The 17,287-nt window shown below is 41.8% G+C and overlaps 1 protein-coding gene across 3 annotated transcripts in view; it reads right to left on the reverse strand.

Moving 5' to 3' along the window:
* Positions 1-16,945, reverse strand: part of lmo3 (LIM domain only 3) — a 71,637-nt gene extending 54,692 nt beyond the window's left edge. Inside the window, exons 1-2 of one of the 3 annotated variants that reach the window (XM_050035904.1) lie at positions 16,465-16,945; positions 9,899-10,112 (exon numbers count right to left, since the gene is read on the reverse strand). In XM_050035904.1, the coding sequence (XP_049891861.1) occupies positions 9,899-10,104 (206 nt within the window). In that variant the 5' untranslated portion in view covers positions 10,105-10,112; positions 16,465-16,945. Of the gene's footprint in view, positions 1-9,898; positions 10,113-13,367; positions 13,761-14,028; positions 14,411-16,464 lie in introns of those variants that run through there. The other 2 variants (XM_050035903.1, XM_050035902.1) reach the window with 2 other exon arrangements.
* Between the last annotated feature and the right edge of the window lie 342 nt (positions 16,946-17,287).

Genomic DNA, 17,287 nt, shown 5'->3' on the forward strand with positions numbered 1-17,287 from the left:
ATTAGGTCTGTAAAGCTACAGTTGGTAACTTTTATGAAAATAAGTTTTTGTCGCATTTGGTAAATGGATCTGCACTTGTACACCTCTTCTGACCACGTGTGCTTTTCACACGACAAGTAACATTCACACATTGGTGGCCGAGGCTACCATACAAGGTGCCACCTGCTACTCAGTTGTAAACACACTCACACACCGATGGAGCAGCCATCAGGGGCTCAGTATCTTGCTCAAGGATACTGCAAAATGCGGACTGGAGTAGCAGGGGATTGAACTGCTGACTTTCCAATTAGTGGCCACCTCCTGGGCTACAGCTGCCTGTTCAAATCATTTAAAAAAGGGGAAAGGGTGTGGATGGTATAGAACCCCTAAAGTCCCAAAAGGTTGTTTGTTTTTTATTTGTTTTTTTTTTGTTTTTAATCTTGTGCACACAAGTATTATTTTCTTTATAAAAGTTACTAATTGTAGCTTTAGCATGGAAAATATCAAATGTATAAATATGAAAAAAACATAACTATGAAATAAGGAGAACAGTAAGTGACAAGTGCATGTTATTGTCACTTTTAGCTCAAATTGAAGCTGTATAAGCCAACATTAAAAAAAATATTCAGACATCTGGCAGACGTGAATGTTGCCAAGCAAAAAACCCCAGAAAACAAAAACAGAAATGAAACAGACAAACAAAAAATGAAAGAAAACAAAAAAAAGAGAGAGAGAGAAAAAAACATATGGATGGTACGGAGGGTCTGACGTACTGAAAGTTTTTTTTTAAATCTTGTGTGCACAAGTTAGCCATTATCTTGAGACAATGAATAACAACAGGCAAACTTGCACATAGGATGTAGTGACAGTTTTAACAAATATGACTAGAATTTTTTTTTATAAAAGTTACCAACTACAGCTTTAACATGGAAAATATCATAGATAAAAATACAAAGAATATACTACAGTTAGGTAACAAGAATAATAAGTGACATGTGTTTAAAGTAACTTTGGGTTCACAGTGAAGCTGTATGAGTCAGCGTAGAAAAAAAGAGAGATGTGGCTGAGGTGAATATTGCCACAATGCAGAAAAAACAAAAACAAAAAAAAAAACAGAGAAAAGGTATGGATGGTATGGAGCACCTTCAGTTCCAAAAGGTATTTTTTTGTACACACAAGATAATAACTTATTCCCACCAGATAATTAACTTGAGCGCACATATGCGCAAAAATATCACCTTTTGGCACTTTAGGGCCTCCGTAAACAGGCCTCTGCATCAGTATAGTGGATGTTAAAACGGTTCAGAATCTGGCCTTAAACACTTCATTTGAACGTGCCTGTCTGACCTAAAAAAAAAAAGTATTTTGCCACTTTGTGAATAATCACACACTGAACAGTTTTTTTTATTAAAGGTGTGACACGTGTTCATAGGCAAGAATGTATCTTAATGAGATTTCTGAAAAGAATAGATGAGTTTCAGACAGCCCGAGCCTTTTCTCCTCACTCCCTGCCGCTACCTGGAGATAAAGCTTGACTTGATGTCACAGTCACGCCTGACGCCAACATACAAACTGACAATGCGTCATAAGCCCGACGTGAGATGAAAAAAAGATACATTTTTCATTTACATTTACATACATGGTTATACAAGGTGGCTGTAGACTGCAAAGTTGATTCTGAAGGAGGAAAAAAAAATGCAAGTTATTACACCGAACCATGCTCTACATGTTGGTTATCTCTCACTGATAGCCAGCTTTCCAAAACGTTAATAAATCCAGCCATGTTGACGGCTCTGTGAGTTTGCTTGCATTTACAATCTTAGTAAAACCACTGTAGAGGAAAATTGAAGTTGGATTAAAAAAATGAATGAATAGATAGATAAATAAATAAGTGTTCTCCTGGTGCTGTCTTTAAAATGGATGCCTGGAATTTACAGTTTTCCATTAACTGATGCCCAACAGCTTTTTCACGCCTGCACCCGGCCTTGGAGCCAGCGCTGGTGCTGTGTGTGTGTTTGTGTGTGTGCGCGGTGGCACTCAGCAGGCCGCTGTGCCGCAGTCTTCATTTTCTCAGCGTTTTTTAACTTAAATGTGTCAGTCTGTCTGCTCTCCTCCCTCCTCTGGGCTTTCAAACATTATCGCTCTGTACTGTGAAAATCACACATCAGCATAAACAGTGGTGTCGCGCTATTACCAGTATCATCAATGGAGGCTTTGGTTTCAAAGGGATCATTTGTTGATAAAATGTTCGTTCTGCATTCCTCCATATTCAGAGAGAGCAAAGCACAAATCAAGCTCTGGGAGATAATACCTGTAATTATGTTTGCAGTCGCAGGTTTATGAAGGGATGGCTTGGTTACACACACACACACACACACACACACACACACACATACACACACACAAATTCCTCTCTGTACATCACATTTGATCACACAGGGACTGCTGAAACTTGAAGTTTCTTCTCCCCGTATCCTCAGTTGTTTGTGCATGTGTTGCGATAAAGGATTATTATTTCTCTGCTGGTGGGATCACATCGCTCATGGTTGTAGACCCCTGAAGAATTCTATTAACCCTGGTTATGTCAGGCCTAATAACATGCCACCCTGCTAAGCAGAAAAGGATTGACTTGGAGAAGAGGGTGGGGGTGTATAATGAAGGCCCAAATAATTTACTGTTAAAGCCAATGGAATATAAAAATGGACTAAATGTGGAGTCATCCTTATTTTTTCCTCTCCTGTCGCTAACCTGGGCTGACAGACTGAGATAAACATAAGTAGAAATAATATATTTGAGGTTGCTTTTTGAGTAAGGGAGCGTGTGTGTGTGTGTGTGTGTGTGTGTGTGTGTGTGTGTGTGTGTGTGTGTGTAAAATTGTATTGCTTTGTGATGCTGCAGCCATTGATTGCCTCAGTGATGGAGCCTGGCTTTCTTTGTTGCTCTGCAGATCAGATGTGGAGTACTGCGGTTTGCTATATTTGCCATTCATTAGCCAGCAGTGAGGAGATGTCAGGGCGCATTCGCGGGCAGGCCACTCGCGTGATAGCGAGCGTCAAATCAATTCAGTCACCTTGAACTTTGAAGATGAAAGAATAACATGTTGGAATTGGTCTTCCTCTTAGCCTGCACGCCTGTTCAGAAACACTCTCCGGGCCTCGCTGATACTGTATGCATTGGTGTTGGGAAAACAATGTCCACATCCACTGATTCATTGATGACATTTACAGTTTTTGTCCTGAAGCTCTGCTGCACAGGAGCAACCAGGGCAAAAGAAAAGGACCTGTGGACACTTTTCAGAGGGCCTAGTACACAGTTTCAGGTGTGGATAAAGTTACATGAGACATCACACCAAACACTCTTTCACAGAAGAGGAAATGAAAATACAGAATATTTGTTGATGATTTTTTTGCCTCCAAGACTGACATGATATTTTGCATTTGGTGCATTTTACCAAAAATTAAAGTTCCGCACTGTCACGCATCATGGATTCATTTTTACCAAAAGAAACCCATACTCAACTTTACACACTGGAGGCAGGCTTGTTATTCCAAGTGTAGAAAAGTTACAACATGGTTGTATTTTATATGGGTGGCGCCACATTTTTAAGTGTAAAAAGTAACGGCAAATATCCATTCCAGTATATCCCCTAAACTGATTCTGCAGCAGTGCATCACGCACCATGAACTGCAGCAGTAAACCACTGTGAGCCCATAAACAAGTCAAGTATCTGTGGTTATTTTACATATCTGTACGTTGTTTTTAGGCTGGTAGTTACAGACGGGCGTGATACTAAACAAAATGTTTATGTGCTGACAGATTCTGTGTTTCTGTGGTTTAAGCTGAGCTACACCAGAGAATATTCAGTTTAAAACAGATTGGTGATGCTCTTTTGCCCTCATGTTAATGAAAACTCGACTCTTGGCAATTGCTCATATTCTCATAGAAGGAATCGTATGATATCCGACAAAAAATTCATGCACAACAGTTCATATGATATCCCACAAATTTGTGCCCCACGAATGACATCACATCCTTAACGTTTTGTTACGTAATCAACGTACAGTCATACAGTAGATGTTGGATTTAGGCAATACAAGTAACTGAGGTTAGGTTTAGGAAAAAAAACATGGTGAGGGCATACCTTAAAAGGACTCGGATTTCACACGGATCTGAACACACGACTCCAGGGGAAAGTCTGAGATCTATTGCCATTAGCACATTGGTCACCTGATCCCAGCCTTTCAAAATGCATGCGATATGTATCAATTTGGGTGCACTGCTTTTCGTAGGAAAACACAAAAAAATTGTGAGAACAGAACACAACTGATTTGCTCCTGGTGCTCTTTACCACTGTTTTGGGAAAAAGAAAATAATGGGAGCAGGCAAACCAGCTTAAAAAGTGATACATTTTTTTTATTTAATAAGTGATGTCCGGTGGATCTAACTTATTTTCTGAAGTGTAATTTATGTGGATTTTGAAAAGTAACTGACAAATATTAGGCAAAATAGGGTAACTTAAACTTTTAAAGAAACTTTAAGGTGTTAAATTTGAGAACAGAATTTAGTGTGGTGGTGGTGGGTGGTGTTTATTTAGCTGGTGGGCCATCATGATAAGAGTATGCATGCATAATATGATGTTAACTTCACTACAGAAGAGACTTGATGATCACTAAAATTAGGTGGGGAAAAAGTGGATATATTGATATCAGTATCGGTTATTGGTCAAATGAATTGTTATATATCGGCATATCAGACATCCCGTTTATCAGCCAGACACAAATGTCCAACATGGTGCATCCCTAACTTATAGAAAACATTGTAACATGTGTAAATACTGAGCTTCATTGCTCTGCTTTTAATTATTCATGACTGGACTGAACAGAAAGTGTTGAAACTGAAAGTGTTACATGTTTATGTATTTATTATATGTGATACATGACCTTTAATACAAAGCTTAATGGTAAGTTTATAATAGTGGGGCTCTGAGACTAAGTGGATTTCTCAAGGAAACACAATGAGGTTGTTTAGTTTACCTTTCACAATGTCTCCATGTAATTTCTGACACATCTAATGTCCATTGCATAAGGTTAGCCAATGCACATAGAAATGACTGGTTCTCTCTTTATACATTGTGTTGACAGCAAAGTATGTTTACCACTCATTTGTGAATTTTTAACTTGATGTCTGATTTGTTCCCACAAATTCTTTGAATTTGGTCTGAAAAGACCTCAAGATGATGACACAGAATTATATTCAGGGACTGCATTAAAGGATAAATCTGCTGCCATTTTGTATGTTCTTATTGTCAATAAATGGTATGACAAGACCTAAATCAATAATGTGTTAGTCTGTCTTTCAACATACCCACTGGTTTGTACTAAATACATACATTTTAAAGAGTGGTTCTCAGTTCATTTTATTAAAAAGCTTAGTAAATTCCTAAAACAGCTGGTCACTGTAGTTTTTAACAAATATTATTCAAACAGAAGGGAAATGGTGCATTTGTTGGGTACTATTATCAGCAATGGATTAATCCATATTTGGAGCTCTAAAGAGCATGTGGGACAGCAATACAACTTCAGCAGCAGTGTGTGTTAATGGTAATGAAGGAACATGTCACCCAGTTCAACAGTAGTTTAAAGGTGAGCTTTGTCACTGGGTGGAGGTAAATGTGTAGAACAAAAGAGAGAATTGAAAGTTTTGCATCAGTGACATTTTAATTATCTTTAAAAGCAGATAAACTAAACACCAAACAAACACAACACTAAGCACCTGTTACTCTCTCTCTGCGTTATTGTGTAGCATCAGACTGACCACCAGCTGTGGTGCTGACTGAAGCCTCTCTACAACCAACAAGCCCTGCGAACACATTTAAAGTCACCATGTTGATGGTTGGCTTGTGGAAACCAAACAATTATACATTACAGTAAACCACTAAAGTTACTCGGCAGCAAACATTTGAAGTCCTTTGCTCATTTGCTGTAGGCTTACTGTAGCCAATGTATGCACAGCAAAAAACAACATAGTCTCACAGTGTAAAATGGACACAACCTTTTAACAATGCTTTACACAGTGGTTGATATTAAATGCATGGAAGTTGCGTGTTGGAAACATGTAAACAATGCCAATGCAAAGCCTATTAAGAATGGTCATACTTTCCAACATGTTTTTAATGTGGTTAACATTGTGACACAGTCACAGTTGGTTGTGAAAAAGTAGCAATTTGGTCAGATTTAGGGTAAGAAAAACATTTCCTTAAATTGAGAGAGCAAAAAAAAATACTTTGATACGTTTATGTAAAAACTGTGGTTTCAGCTAAAATAACTACATACAGGATGTAAGTGACATAACCTCCATACTTTGCATAGTTACCTAAAGTACATACATAATGTCCATTGTGTAGCCAAGTAAAATCCATAAAGTCACCTGACTACGTTGACTTTAGGAGAAAAAATGTGGTTTCAGTTTAAATAACTATGTATGGGACGTACGTAAACTTCAAAAATTTGTGTAGTCACCTAAATTACATACATAAAGTACTTTGTGTAGAGGTAAAGTCTATAAAGTCACCTGACTACGTAGACTTTAGGAAAAAAAAAAAAAACGTGGTTACAGTTAAATTAAATATTTACGGGATGTAAGTGACATAAACCTCTGTACTTTGTAGTGTGTTTACTCTTAGTTACTTTAAGCACATACATGAAGTACTTGGTGTAATTACTTAAAGTACGTAAATACGTTGACTTTTGGTTTTACATGGGACACGAACAGCAGTCTCCTGGTTGAAAGTTCATGTTTCTTTGACTCATTTACCACCTTTTCCACCCACCCTATATAATCTTTCTCGCTTGTGTGTCAACCACGACAAAAGAGCCTTGTTGATGTTGCAATTGGCATTGTTTTCATCTTACCACATTGTCATTTTAGCACGTTGTGTCCATTTCACGAATTTCTATGAGATGACATGAAATATAAATAAAATTTTGATCGGGATAGGCAGATATGCAGTATTCAAGGACTCAGACTGTTATACAATCTTCTTTACACTAACCTTTAAAAACACTTCCAGCAGAGGGTTTAACTCCGCTTTCTTGACCACTGACCAAACACAGTTTTTACATGCTTTACACTTTACCCCTCACACACACGCACAAACACAGGGGGAGAAATCTGCACTTCAGTCTTTTGCTCAAGGACACCTCAACATGTTAGACAGGGAGAGCAGGTATGAAACCACCAACCCTCAAGTCAATAGATGACCTAAGCCACCGCCTGAGCTTCGGCTGTTGCCGCATTACCCTCATGTATTTTTTCAGTCACTTTTTTCGATGTGAAAATGTATAAGGTGTATTAAACAGTTAGATGGAAAGACATTTTACTTAATAATAAAAAGGGTCTCCACCAGCAGCTGACGGCTGAACCAGCTGGTGTGAGTGTGCAGGCCAAGTAAGTGAGCCTGACTGCAGGTTGATAATCCCTCAGTGAGGCTCAAAACCTTTTGGTTATTCTCCAGCTCAAAGCATGTTAGTCTACAGCACCCTACAGAGTGTGCCGGGGCCTGCAGCAGGCACACAAGACACACAAGACACACAAGACACACACGCACACACACACACACACACACTGTGTGACATATATGAGCTAAAATGCAGATGTTGGGAAAAATAATTTTCAGAAATATCACTCATTGGGTCTATAAATAGCATCAACAACATTAACTGTTGGGTTGTTTGTTTGCAGGAAAATCATAAAATTATCATGTGTCAGCAAAAATACTATGACCTGTCATCCCATTGTGTTTTTAATAAAGACACGTCTATCATTATTAAAACTGCAGCGAATGTTGTAAAATTATGTCAAGTGCAATATACAAAGAAGACAACGTTAATCATCTACAATCTTGCCTCTCAGAAATCAGCTCATCTCCCACCTTTCTCCAGCTGAATGAAGGTAAATCAGACATCAGTGTGTGTGTAGCCCATGTCTGTAGAAAGCTTTACACGTGTCAGGCCTCCATAAACTACAAATCCTTATGTAAACAAGTCTAAAGCCAGCGGCTGTTTGTCTCTCAGTAGGTCTCAGTACGACCACCACCACACTGGCAGCTCTCAGGAGAAAAATGATCTTGTACTCGCTGACTGAAACAAATCTCCATCTTAACCAGGCGCGCTAAAAAGATTTTTTCTTTTTTTTTTGCTTTGAAATATATGTTTAAATTTTCTGTTGGTGAGGAGAGACGATTATTTTAATAACTTCTGAGAAAAAAAGTCAGTAAAAAGACATAAAACAGGTAAAATCGTACATGAGAAAATTCCACCTCCTATTCACGTATACATTTTTTTGTTTAAAGAATGTTTTAAGGCTCAATTAATTCATTTGAATCACATAAACTAAAGTACACTCACATGTCACACTTGGTTAAAGACGCAAAAACGTAAGTTTGGGAGTAAGGCCAACTTTTGGTTAGTGTATAGATCACAGACTGTACATTTTATATCAACTGGACTATCACTCATTCTTAACAAATGACACAAAACTTACTTTACAATTAGGCTGGAAAAATATATTTTAAACAATCAGAGTTCTGACCATTTAACCTTGTAATGGGCCAACCTCCCACTGATTACATTTTTTCTTGAGTAGCATTCATGATGGATGTCAGAGGTAAGATCTGATGGAGTTGACATAAAGTTCTATATTTATTAATTTCACTGTAGTCGTAGTGAGGCGTCATTTTATTTTTAAAAGTTGCTAGTTCTTTTAATGTAGATCAAAATACTCATTTTAAACCACAATTTTTATTTAGTTTGGATTTAGAAGGGCTACGGAGTTGACATGTTATGGCTGAAACACACCCGACAGAAATATTATTTCATGACTTCATCATAATATAGAAAGCTTATCAGAGCCTGAGCAGCATTACCACCTTTTTGAAAACCAGGAAGTGAGACAGGAGTCCTTGTGATATAGCTCAGCCCTTTTATGCCTGATTAAATAAAGTTTTTGTAGAAATCTGTCATCTTTAAAGGGCCAACATTTTCACAAAACAAAAAATATGTTTTAAGACAAATGAACATGTTCTAAAAATTGAGGGGCAGGTGTCCCCTGCATCCTGCCTGGATCTACGCCTACACTTGAACTAATGTATCCATAGTGCAGTTCCTTAGTTTTATCCCACTCCCTTTACATATAGTTTGATATCAGTGTAAAAGTTATTTATCAGTTGTGATGCTTTTGATAATAATTATGTTGATGTGAACCCATGACCTTTGTAATGTCAAAGAGGTTGAACAATTTCAATGTTGGTGATGCGATGTATATAAATAATTAAATGTCTTGATTCACACCAAATGTGTCTTCATTTTCAAACAGCCCTGGTTATCTTGGGGAAAAAAGGTGCCATAACAGCCATGGGTGAGGCTAATTTGAGACTGTGAGAGGCAGATGAAGAGAAAGAGTACAAAAATGCAATTTATGGAAATGGGGCCACATGAGACTCCTAAGACAGTTCTATTGATGTTTTGCTGAATAAACAAAAGGCAATAATTAAAAAAATACATCCAAAAGATAACAACAAAGTATGCACAATCTTTATAAATTATAAACTTGGAATGTCATACCATGATTAACATGTCAAATTTGCTGCTGTCTAATTGAGATGAAATAATTTTTTTGTTGTGACTAATTCTGAGGCCTTAAAATAAGGACACAGTCCAAAACCAAAGGACAGCCTTCCTGTAAATAAAATGCCGCCTGTCCTCCACTCCACAAAATAAACAGGAGCCCACCCTGCATTCTAAAATGTGTGCAAAGTGGATTCCAGTGGGTTCACACCCCTGTATACACTGTGACCACACTGTGCGTTATCTGGCTGGTACGCAGTGTCAGTTGAACGTCACACGGACGCTGTCTTTCTTACCGTAGGTAGTCTCTCCGGCACAGGATGAGGTTGGCTTTGGTGTAGAGCGTGGAGCCCACCTCGCCCAGCCTGCAGTCGCAGCAGGCACACTTGAGGCAGTCCTCGTGCCAGTACTTATCGAGGGCCTTCAGCAGGTAGCGGTCCTTGATCTTCCGGTTGCAGCCGGCACAGCCTTTTGGCTTGGTGTCCGGCTGGACGGAGAGCATTTGTATACCTGGGAGAAGCACAGAGAGAGGCTTCAAACACTCATGGAACACCAGCGTGCTGACCGAGGAGGAGGCGCACATTTCCTTATGGCAAAAGAAAGAAAATTTGAAGACAAGATGAAGCTATATGATCATGCAAGGAGTGTTTAGTTTAACAGGTGACATTAAAAAAAAAAAAAAGATTTCAGCTGACGAGAAATGATAACAGGTAAGGGGGGCAAAATATAGTTCCGCACTTGGTTTCATTGTGCTCCTCGATCTTTAAGCAGCAATGGTGTCATAGGTCCAATGTTCATGTATTTAACACAGATTTAAAGTAACACTAAAATGAAACAACAGACATGTGAAACTAAGCATTAATAGCATTCCTACAGCCTATTTCTTAATTGTCAAAAAATCTGGACTGCTATACAGCAAATTAGGCATCACATACTGACATTTTCAACACATTATGTGTGAAAATAAATGTCATATTTTTGTCACTTGTACACAAAAACACTGATGGATTAAAATCCTGAAATGTGGGTCTGGAAACACAAAGTACGCAGAGCTGTGTGTCCATTTCAGACTGCACAATTCGCAGATGGTCTTAAGTGTGTTGTGTGTTCACAGCGGAAAAAGAACAAAAATAAGTATAGTGAAAAAGTTAGCACGCAGACTTTGCGTTCATTTGCACGCTGTACAAGGAGCTGCAAAAAACAAAACAAATTTGTAAGTGATAAAACAGCTTCGGGAAGGCGTACTTTAAGTCCCAAATGATCGTGTCTTAATTCAAATAAATTCTGAACAGATTTTGTGTTTGGAGAGTGTTCACACTAAGTGTACTGAATATGAAGTCCAGCGTACTACAGGGTACTTAAAATCAAGTGAAGCAAAAAAAAAAAAAGTTAGTATGCATGCTAGAGAACACTTGATTTTGTTGTGTGCTGTTGCCCCTTAATGCCACGAACAAAGCAAACCGTGTTACAATAAATATGAAAATTTCCAGTAAGGAATGATGTACTGGAGACGGGTCGCGCTTCGTGTTTACTTCTAATGGAAACAGTTGATTTCACTGATCAGCACGTTGGTGGGAAAGGATGATTTGGTCTGTGAGGAAAGAAACACTTGTGTGGAGATAGTTAGAGAAGAGCTCTGCACTGATCTGGCCACACAAGTGTGGAGGTCATATCATCGTGGAAAACACACATTCATAGTATTGTTATGGAAGACGACTCTGCTAAATGTCATTTAAATTCCTTATAATTTAAAGTATTATTTCAACAATACTTAAAATTCAGATTTAGGAGATTAAAGGTCGTCCCTGTTAGAGTACAACAAAGCCAGAGTGAACGCAGCCTGCGACCAGTCAGATCACCACAAACCAACACTAACAGCACAACAAGCAGCCCACACAGACACAAAGCCACAGTTTCACATTTCTTCCAGGACACTTTTTTTTCTTTTCTTTTTTACATTGACCTCCTCTGTGTTTAAAGGGGCGTGGCTACAGGAGAGGGGGGCTTTGCAGCGGCCTGTATTGTTTGGCCTGAGCTGACTGTGGAGAGCCTTTTGTTGGCCCATTGGGGGGCGAGGAGGTGGAGATGGAGGTGGAGGGGGGGGGACAATGTGGCTTCGCACCAGGCCTGGAATTAGTATTCTCCTACCATTCCCCTGAGGAGAGGCACACCCCCCACTCCCCTTTGTCCCCCATTCAACACACACAACACACTCAATATTTCTTAGAGTTTTGGTTGTTTTAAAAATCTGAAACTTTCTTTTAAACATTTTAGCTCAGTAGGTTTTTTTTTTAATTGTCGCTACATAGCATTTCAAAGATTAAATGGTACAGAATGGCAACTAATGAAATCATTACTGCTGAACATTGGTGAAAGGATGCTGTAGTGTTTTACTTTCTTGGAGCTTCCTTCCTGTTGGCCGGTGGGTTTCATTAATTTCACTACAATTAAAGGACAAAAAACTTAAAAGTTGTTGCAACCCAGTGAATTTAATGTCATCTTTCATGACTGTGTGTGAATGCAGTTGTAAGTGCAAACACTTTGCACTGACTGCATAACACTAATCTCCACTGGGAGGTTTCACATTTCTATAAGTTGTAATCTAATGTTGTGAATGAATAAACAGGTGGCTGCTTTGACAGTTTAGAAGGACACTTGTTTTCAAACTAAGTATCCTGAAAACTATACCTGAATTGCCTTCAAAGCCAAACACTGATGGTGTGCTGCTTTAATTTAAGAAATGTCACCACATATTTTTCCTCACCTGCCACACTTTATATCCAAACAAATCTATATGTTTCAGTAAGAACTCATTTGCAGAGACATTATCAAACAGGTTGCAGTGCAGTGTGAGCCGCTCAGCTCATTTGTTCCAGCGCGTTGGGGCTGTTGATTTGTTAATTGGCTGGATTTAGAGAGCGGGGCGCACGGCTGCTCGGCCGGCTGCTCTCCGCTGCGCCTGTTCAGCGGCACTGATCCGTCCAGCCTCGTTAACACTACAAAGTCCCCGGCTACTCATTACCAAACCAAAAAGAAGGAAGAGTTTCGACTCCCCCTTTTTTTTTGCTGTGCAATCAAGTCGGGGGAGAAAGCTGAAGAAGCATGGCAGGAATTCGAACCACTTCGCTCTTCCGATTGCTGAGAGGGGGGGCAAAGCGCTGAACAAAAGCTTCATTTTTCCCCATAAAGGAGAGGAAATCACAGCTGCTCGGAGCCCTTAATGATATCTGTTTTGTTTGCGCGCCGGCTCGTATCCTCCCTTTCCACTCTCTCATTGTGGACTTGAAGGCTGCTTGCCGCTGCGCGTCCTCGGCCACATGTATCATCATCTGAGCCCGGAGCGGATGGAGGGTGATGGAGGGGTAGAGCGGAGAATAGCTTGCTATTTCAGTCCCAGCTGTTCGGCAACGAGATGCTGACATTTCACCCTATCAGTTTAATTACTGTTGCCATGGCAGCGGAGTGCTGGTAAAGGCCAATAACGGATTTAACACAGCGACTCAATTTGCCATGCAGCTTTGACTAACAGCTCCAGAGCGGTTATGAAGCAGCACATATCAGCCCTATGATCGAACATAACAGCAGAGCACATCTCTTAAACGTCCTAATGAAAGGTTTATCAGTGGAACAACACAGATAGTGGATCAGCTTAGAGCAACAGCGGGTCAGATCTGGACGCGTCGCCTTCGACGCAGAGGGATGCTGCAACACACTAAACACACATGAAAACGTGGCGATCATACAAGCGCAAAGTGAGCGTCTTACCGAAACTTTTCTCCCTTTTCTGCATTTGTTGAACCGCTGAAGCACCACCATGCAACCCGGAGCCGCCTGGTCCCGGAGAGCAGCTGTCTTGCAGGCAGGCTGGGATCAGGCTTTGTTAGAGAGCGAACAATCCAGCACGGCGACCAGCGAGGAATGAAAAGAAGGAGGGAAACACCGGGCAACAAAAAAAGCAGAGAAAACGCAGGCGGAGGAGCGATAGAGCGAGATGTTCGCTGCCGTACGGTCGTCACACGGCGTGTGAGAGCACGTTTTATCGCCCACTGGAGATGTATGTGCGGAGAGATGCAGGCAGCGAATGACAGGACGACAAAGAGATGCTTCCCCTCCGCGCCGCAGCCACCATCTAATCCTACTGGCCACATAACACAGCGGCTCCTGCTGCACGCTGCTTCGCTAATCAGCGCTTTGACGTACCAGCGGGCACCGTACACACAAGAGGGACGGTTCCCTCGATCCGCTCCCCCAGCATCACCACCGGAACCTGCTCTCCCAGAACTCTGATTTCCACTCACATTATATTCAAACCCCACAGCCTCGTCAAATCTGAATTCATTCCAGCTTTGTTGTAATGATTAAGAACATTTAAAGACCAGCAAAGAATGCTCCAAAAATGCCCAAATAGTGTCTCCAGCACACTCACCTTTCTCAACAAGTTTAAGCAGAAGCCAGAACTCCAGCAGATTCAGCTCCAGATCCCCTCTGAGCACAAAAAGTTCACCAAACTGGCATCGCGCGTCGCGCCGCACTGATCTTCAGGATGGAAATAATGAGCTCCACATGGATCAGAGCGACCAGTTTGGTGGAGACTACCCAGCTACAGGTGTTCAGCCGCCCGCCGTGGAGCATGCGGAAAAGTGTGCGGGGCTCAGGCCGGTCGGTGTCCCCAATGCATCAGCAGCAACTGAGTGGCGAAGAGACGTGGGGAGGGGGGGTGGAAGTCAAGCTTTATTATCTCCAAACCCCCCAATCCCTCACCGGTGAGACATTACACCGCCACGATAAGGTCATTCACTTATTACCAGCCGCTCCACTATAACTGAGAGCATGCATCGCGTGCGCGCCCCCGGAACGCCCATATTTTTTTTCCTCCAACGTCCTTCAATCTTGGAGCCGCGGGTGCGCGCAGACGCACGGCGCTCATTATATTGTGGAGACAGAAAAACAGGTAGGTTTGTCTGGAGGTGCACGCGGAGTGGTTTGAACATCGAGGGAAGTTGTTATGTCTTTAATATAAGGTGAACTATCTGCTTTCAGGAGCAGATTATTAGGAACAGCTGACACCTGACTAACACCTGTCCTCCAGTAGAGCTGGAATCATTTTTTTTTTTTTTTTACAGTATAACCGTATCAGAAAATATCGGTATCACGGTATATCTAATTACACAATTACTATTATTGTTATCAGTATATAAAAACAGGAGGTTTATTTGGTCGAGCAAATACTGAAACTTTAGAAAAAAAACAAACCATTTTCAATGAAAGTACATGTACAAAGTCTGACAGCAGTCCAGGAGGACAAGACATGCATGATTAGAGTGCCTTTTTTCCATTACCATAGAGAAACAGATGTACACTGTATGTCAATTTTCGCTGCAACCCTAACCTCCACAAACCAGAGATTACTCAGACACAGAGTTTAGTCACAGCAGTGTAAAGTGCAGAGGGCGTTAAACAGAGGTACATTTATGTCCACACGTACGTGTTAGATTAAACTACTTAAAAAGGTCTGCCAAGTTTATTAGGAGCTCTAATTAATGAGTTTTAAAACAATTATCCTCTGCGCACAAGAGTCCAGACTGTCAGTTTGCTCTTTGACGTGTATTTTTGGTTATCATGCTGTTTTTTCTCATTCACTTCAATGAGACACGCAAAGAAAAACAGAGTGCAAAGAAAGAAGAAGCTGATCTAATATGGACAATTAAATCAATCTTCTCTGAGGTCAATGATTCCTCTCCTCTCTGGCATTCTTCCTCCATGCGCGCACACGCAGACGTCATGTGAGGTCCCGGGCTCCACCGTGGCAGCCCGGACTGATTATCACCTCTCCACACTCTTTATTTAAATCATTCCTGTAATTAGAGGACGGAATTATTCTTCGCCCTGTTATTGTGCCAGTCCGACCCCAGTTTGGACTCGACAAGACCACGACGAGGCCCACGTGTTAGGGCACCCCACACCACCAAAACCACCACTTCACGCCTCCCTATTGCATACACACCACACAGTGTTCCAACACACAGCCTGACAAGTGTAAGTTATTCCCTTAAATATTCTGGTAGGGAGAGGAAGGAGGGAGGGAGGGAGGCTGTGGGAGGAGGAGATACAAGTCAATAGTTGGCATGCGGCTCCAGCCTAAAATGCAGCGATAATGAGATGGGTCATAAAATGCTCTCTGCGCCATTATGAGTGATGAGATGCATTAAAGCTGACAGGGTATTACCTGCCAGTAATTAGGTTTTGTCATGGATTGAATTATTTCAAGGCGGCCTATCTTGGTAATCATGCAATTTTCTGCAGAGTGTGTGCAGCGTGTGTGTGTGTGTGTGTGTGTGTGTGTATGTGAGGCTGCCTGCCACCTCTCTCCCGGTGCCCTTCCGCCGCTTATTCANGAGTTTTTGCGCGTGTGTGTGTGTGTGTGTGTGTGTGTGTGTGTGTGTGTGTGTATGTGAGGCTGCCTGCCACCTCTCTCCCGGTGCCCTTCCGCCGCTTATTCATCCTCTGTGTGAATGGGAAGATGGAGACAGAAGGGAGGATGGAGGATGGAGGAGACCGTCACACGGCGCGGATCGAGTCTCGTCATTCAACGGAAACACGCATCATATGTGCGCAAACGGACAGAAATGTTTGTACCTGACCCTAACCCTCCGCCTCTAATGAAGAAATATGTCAGCGGGGACCTGCACGAAAACCCGACACCATCCTCAACACCAGACTCTCTGATTAAAGAGGATGACGCCAAATTTGATGTTGTCCTCAGCAGCTGTTTATGTCTTCTCGCGGAGCTCGCCGACACTTTACGCGCAGCCTTCGCTCTGCGCAAACCCAGGAACACACACACAGAGGAGCGAACACGTACCTTAAAGTGCAGCCGGGGATGCCCAAAACAAACTCTCTCAGCGGTGTTTATCTTCTCCGTGTCCACAACTTTCTCACAGCTCGTCCAACTCCAAACAGAAAACTTCAGGAGTTGGAGAACACTTGCGTCTCTGCTTAAGTTGTTGGGATGTCAGATCGCCCACTAAACTCGGCTTCTTTCCCCCCCGGCCCCGGCTTCACAGGGCGTCTCTCGTCCCCCTCGCTGTTTCCTCACCTTCTCCCTTCTCCCCCGTCTTTCTGTCTCTCTGTCTCTCTGGCAGGAAAAAGCAGCGGAGAGTCGAGCCTCCTCTCCTATTTAAGCCCCTCCACCAGGTCCCCAGTCAGCAGCACACTCCAGCTCATCCAAGAAGCTGACAAGCACCGTTAGGGAAGGCAGCGCATGTTGCTCTAATGGACCTCATTAAGCTCTACTTACAGATGTTCTCTTAACATAATTGATCTGCAGCGAGTTGAGAGGACGGCAACCTATTCCCCAGCCCCCAATTATGGCCCGGTAATTAGATCCCCAACCTCCAGTTCTCCACATTCACCCTTCTAACATTCCGAAATATCAAAGTATCTCTTTCTCTCAAAGCGACCGCCCCCCCACCACCTCACCCCCATGTCTCCTCCCTCCTCCCCCTCCCACCCACAAGACACTATTGACAGTCAGATCTGCTAACCTTTGTAGTGTAGCCAGACTTAGCAGTGCACTCACTCCAATTGACAGAGCTCACTCACTCTTCTATTCCTCCTTCCTCTCTCCTTGCCTTTTTTTTTTACCCGTTGGGAGACAGAGAGAGAGAGTCAGAGTGAGTGGCACA

This window comes from Epinephelus moara, chromosome 23, assembly GCF_006386435.1.
Source record: "Epinephelus moara isolate mb chromosome 23, YSFRI_EMoa_1.0, whole genome shotgun sequence".
NCBI classification, from domain to species: Eukaryota; Metazoa; Chordata; class Actinopteri; order Perciformes; family Serranidae; genus Epinephelus; species Epinephelus moara.